This window comes from Sapajus apella, unplaced genomic scaffold, assembly GCF_009761245.1.
Source record: "Sapajus apella isolate SASKATOON/1434 unplaced genomic scaffold, GSC_monkey_1.0 scaffold194, whole genome shotgun sequence".
NCBI lineage: Eukaryota > Metazoa > Chordata > Mammalia > Primates > Cebidae > Sapajus > Sapajus apella.
The window spans coordinates 140357-145242 of NW_022437134.1; the positions used below are offsets into that span (position 1 = coordinate 140357).

Genomic DNA, 4886 nt, shown 5'->3' on the forward strand with positions numbered 1-4886 from the left:
CCAGGCCCCGGTGAAGGTGACAGGGGGCTCCCTGCCCAGGCCTTGCCCCTCCTTCCTTTGGCCTCCAAGAGGCCAAATCATCTGGTAACACAGTCAACGCCCCTTCCTCTGGAAAACTGACCACCCCAGGATTCTCAAGGTCCAGGTTAAGCATCCATAGTCCCTGGGGTTCCTCCTGCCTCTACTCATTCTACACAACTCTTTGCAGAGTTGCCGCTGACTGGTGGCTGGACCTCAGGCTCCAGGGGACCAGCAATGGGGCAGTCTTCTTGCTCATCCCGCAGCTTCGGGTGGGGGAGGGACATGGAGGGGAGGAAGTACTTTAAATATTAATGAAAATGACCTAGACACCAGAAGTACATTTTCCATCCGAAGAGGCTACTCTATCCAAGCCATGAAACCTGGTCGCATTTCAGCCCCACCCCACACTGTCTAGGCTGCACCAATGACACCTTCCGGGCATCTCGAGACAAGGAATGGAGCGGACCAACAGGCAGGGAGGGAGGGGCCCGCGAGCAGCGCACTGAGCACCTTGACTTTCCTCTGGTCGGTGGCCATGGTCCCGTCCGTCACCAGGCCAGAGCCCAGCGAGTGCTCCAGGAAGCTGCCCAACTTCTCCGCATCGTGGCCTGCGTTGGAGCCTGAAGTCTCGATGAGGACGTAAAAGGGACTCTCTAGAAGTGAGCAAGGAAGGCAGAGTGAGCAGAGGCTCCGGCTGCCAGGGCGGGAATCAGGGCTGCTTGTGTGGAACGGCTGAAATAGCAACCACTCATCTTCTGTAGCCAAGGACACAGGCGGCCTGCGGAGCACACAGCTCTCTGGTTAAGCTGAGTTTCAGACGGTTTAAAAAGTCGTCTTTTGGCCAGGTGCAGTGGCTCAGGCCTGTAATCCCAGCACTTTGGAAGGCTGAGATGGGCAGATCACCTGAGGTCAGGAGTTCGAGACCAGCCTGGTCAACATGGTGAAACCCCATCTCTACTAAATATACAAAAGATAGCCAGGGTGGTGGCAGGCGCCTGTAGTCCCAGCTACTCGGGAGGCTGAGGCAAGAGAATCGCTTGAACCTGGGAGGCGGAGGTTGCAGTGAGCTGAGATCACGCCCCTGCACTCCAGTCTGGGCGACAAAAGTGAAACTCCGTCTCAAAGAGAAACATCACTCCCTGGAAAGCACAAAGCAGTCCTGAGGGCCACTCCACCTGCTCTGGGCCTCCCACTGGCCTTGGGGCGGGCTTTCCACTCAGCAAATGCAAGGGTCGGGAGAAGCTGCTGCAGTGGGATGGGGCCCGTGATGGCCTCAGACACTGGGAGGCCACTTCCACCAGAGCATGCTCTTCACCATGAGGCTCTATTTTATGGACATTTGAAAATTCCAGGCCAGGTGAGGTGGCTCACACCTGTGATCACACCTGCTTGGGCCCAAGAGTTTGAGAGCTGCCTGGGCAACAGAATGAGACTCCGTCCCTACTAAAATAAAAAAAAAAAAAATTAAAACTTAGCTGAGCTTGGAGGCACGTGCCTATGATCACAGCTACCCAGGAGACTGAGGTGGGAAGATCACTTGATCCCAGAAGCTGGAGGCTACAATAAGCCATAATCCACTGCACGCCAGCCTGAGCCACAGAATGAGACCTTGTCTCCCAGAAACAAACAAACAGGCTGGGTGCAGCAGCTCAGGCCTATAATCCCAGTACTTTGGGAGGCCAAGCGGGGGTGGATCACCTGAGGTCAAGAGTTCGAGACCAGCCTGGCCGACATGGTAAAATGCCGTCTCAGCAAAAAATTTAAAAAAATTAGCTGGGCATGGTGGCACACGCCTGTAATCCCAGCTACTCTGGAGGCTGAGGCAGGAGAATTGCTTGAACTCAGGAGGCAGAGTTTGCAGTAAGCCGAGACTGCCCCACTGTACTCCAACCTGGGCAACAGCCAAACTCCATCCCCCACGGGAAAAAAATTATTGGCCTTTTTTCCATCATAAAAGTAAAACATGCTTACATAAAACAATATGGGAAAACAAACAAAAGTAGAAATGGAAAGTCCAAACGTGGCCACTGTTAATATTCAACTTAGTTCCTTCCCGTCCTTCTTGTAGGTGACCAGGAAATCTGTATAACTGCAAACATTACACAGGACCAGGCAGCCTATTCTTTGTCCTAAGCACGTTCCGAGTGGCTTTCTTACACACGAGCCCGACACCACTCCACACTCCGCCCGGGGACCCTCCACCGCCCAGGGCCTCTGAACCATCCCACATGTCCCGAGGTGCAGGAGGAGCTGCAGGAGCCGCTCCCCAGCGGCAGCAGCAGGGGGTCAGTACCTTGCACAGGGCTGGCCAGGTTGAGATGGCAGCCGACCAGCTGCATGCACTCAGCGTCCATGAACTCGAATGCGGACAGGATCTCGCCCAGCATCCCCTTGCAGGTGCTGAAGGTCTGTAGAACCTCAGTGAAGCCTGGGCAGCCTGAAATGGGTCACAGCACGTCAGGTGCTGCAAGGAGCCATGCCCAGCCTACCCATGTCCCCCCTTCAAAGCAGCAACGTCAACCCGACTCATGTGGGGAAAAACAGCTGGCAGCCTCAAGGAGTGCAAGAAACAGCCCAGGATTCAGCCGGCCGCGCACGCCAGGCGTCACCAGCAGCACCAGATCAGGTGGGGGAAGGCCGCAACACTCACAGGGTTCAGCCAGCCGCGCAGGCCAGGCGTCACCAGCAGCACCAGATCAGGTAGGGGAAGGCCGAGGCACTCACAGGGACATGTCTTTGGAATTGTGAACACAGGGCCAGCACCACCAGGCAGCCTTTGGGAGCGGCTGCGTTTCTCTTAACGCAATCAGCACTCAGGTCTTCCCTGCATGCAGGACCTCATCCAATACACGTTTTACAGACACCCTGAGCTCCCTGCAGTTATCCAGGGTTGAGGGCTACCAGTGAGGCCCTGCCCTAGGGGAGTCGACCCTCAAGGGCGAAGATGGAAAGGAACAGAGTGGAGGTTTCCACAGGTGGGCTGCCCGAGAGACCCTGCAGCAGGAGGGGGCCCATGCCCATCTTTCGGGGGAGACAGGGAGGCAATGTGAGGGCATGTGGATAACAGGAAGAATTTTCCAAAGAGGTCTCCTCTCACAGGCACAGAGGCTGGAGGCACACCCCTGCACTGCATGACACGGGAGCCAGCTGGGGTCCTGGAGAGCCGGACGGAGCCCACAAGCACTCAGGACACCAGGAACACCCGGGCCGTCCCCACAGGGGCCTGTTCCACACGGTTCACATGTGGGGGTGACACAAAGAGGCCAGTGACTTCTATCTGGGAGAAGGGGCCCCCACCCAGCAGTGATGGGCTAGGCCACCTATCACAGTACCCAGTGAAAACCACCAAAAATGCTGGGCCAAAAAACACCAAAGAAAAACACTGAAAAGGCCGGGCGTGGTGGCTCACATCTTGTAATCCCAGCACTTTGGGAAGCCAAGGTGGGCAGATCACTTGAGGTCAAGAGTTTGAGACCAGCCTGGCGAACATGGTGAAACCCTGTCTCAACTAAAACTACAAAAATTGGCCGGGCGTGGTATCAGGCGCCTGTAATTCCAGCTACTCAGGAGGCTGCGGCAGGACAATCTCTTGAACCAGAAGGCAGAGGTTTCTGGGAGGCAGGAGCTCACCACTGCATTCCAGCCTGGGCAATAACAGGGAGAGGCTAACTAAAGAAAAACACTGAAGAGCATCAAGAGCGAGGGAAGAGCCTGGCCTGACCAGCCGGCTGAGCAGCACCAAGCCCAGGCCGCGGCTGGCCAACAGCCCTTGCACCACCAGCAGGTTTGGCCTCAAGCTTCCCAGCTACCCAGGGTGAGGAATCCAGGAGACCCCCACGGGGCCACATCCTAGGTGTCAGGGCCAGAAGCAAGCTGCCCAACCAACTCACCCTGAAGACTGCAGGGGAAGTCGCTGAGCAGGACGAGGGAAAAGCAGAATGAGCCCGGTGCAGGCGCTCATGCCTGTAGCCCCAGCACTCTGGGAGGCTAAGGCAGGACTGTTTGAGCTTAAGAGTTCAAGACTAGCCTGGGCATCACAGCAAGACCCTATCTCTACAAAAAAAGTTTTTTTAAATTTAGTCAGGCATGGTGGTACACACCTCGTCCCGGCTACTTGGGAGGCTGGGGCAGGAGGATCCCTTGAGCACAGGGGTCAAGGCTGCAGAGAGACATGACTACACCACTGCACTCCAGCCTGGGTGACAGAGTGAGACCTTGTCTCAAAAAAATACGGAAGAATAACATAACAAAAACAAACTCCTGATAAACCATGGCCATGGATCAGCCCTATACTGACTTACAGCCTGGGAGGCTCAGAGAATTTCGTCCTGTGAACTTGGTCACTCCCAGGCGGCAGACTCAAAGCCACCTAGCAAAAGCAAAAGCAAAGCCTCTCCCGAGGAAGGTGCCTCAGCCTTGGCATCTAGGAGCCCAGACAAAGAACTCTTCGAATATCATGAGCTACACGCTGCCACAGACAGCCGCACACACAAGAGTAAGGGTCCAGGAGCATGAACCAGCAGAAACAGCAGGCACTAAAAACAGCCCACACAGGCTGGGAGCAGTGGCTCAGGCTCACACCTACAACCCCCACACTTTAGGAGGCCAAGGTGGGAAGATCGCTTGAGCCTAGGAGTTCAAGAGCAGCCTAGGCAACATAATGAGACCCTGTTTCTACACACAAATTGTTTTTCATTGTTTTACCTAGGCATGGTGGTGCGCACCTACGATCCCAGGTACTCAAGAGGATGGCTTGAGCCCAGGAGGTCAAGGCTGCAGTGAGCTATGATCAAGCCACTGCATTCCAGCTTGGGCAAGAGTGAGACCTTGTCTCTAAAAAAAAAAAAAAAAAAAAAAAAAAACTG

The 4886-nt window shown here is 55.2% G+C and overlaps 1 protein-coding gene across 4 annotated transcripts in view; it reads right to left on the reverse strand.

Moving 5' to 3' along the window:
* The window catches only part of D2HGDH (D-2-hydroxyglutarate dehydrogenase), a 38910-nt gene that overhangs the window by 22740 nt on the left and 11284 nt on the right, over nucleotides 1-4886 (reverse strand). For 2 of the 4 annotated variants that reach the window (XM_032269563.1, XM_032269562.1), the window contains 2 exons: nucleotides 2315-2458; nucleotides 358-674 (listed from right to left, as the gene is read on the reverse strand). In XM_032269563.1, the coding sequence (XP_032125454.1) occupies nucleotides 433-674; nucleotides 2315-2458 (386 nt within the window). In that variant the 3' untranslated portion in view covers nucleotides 358-432. Of the gene's footprint in view, nucleotides 285-357; nucleotides 675-2314; nucleotides 2459-4886 lie in introns of those variants that run through there. The other 2 variants (XM_032269564.1, XM_032269565.1) reach the window with 2 other exon arrangements.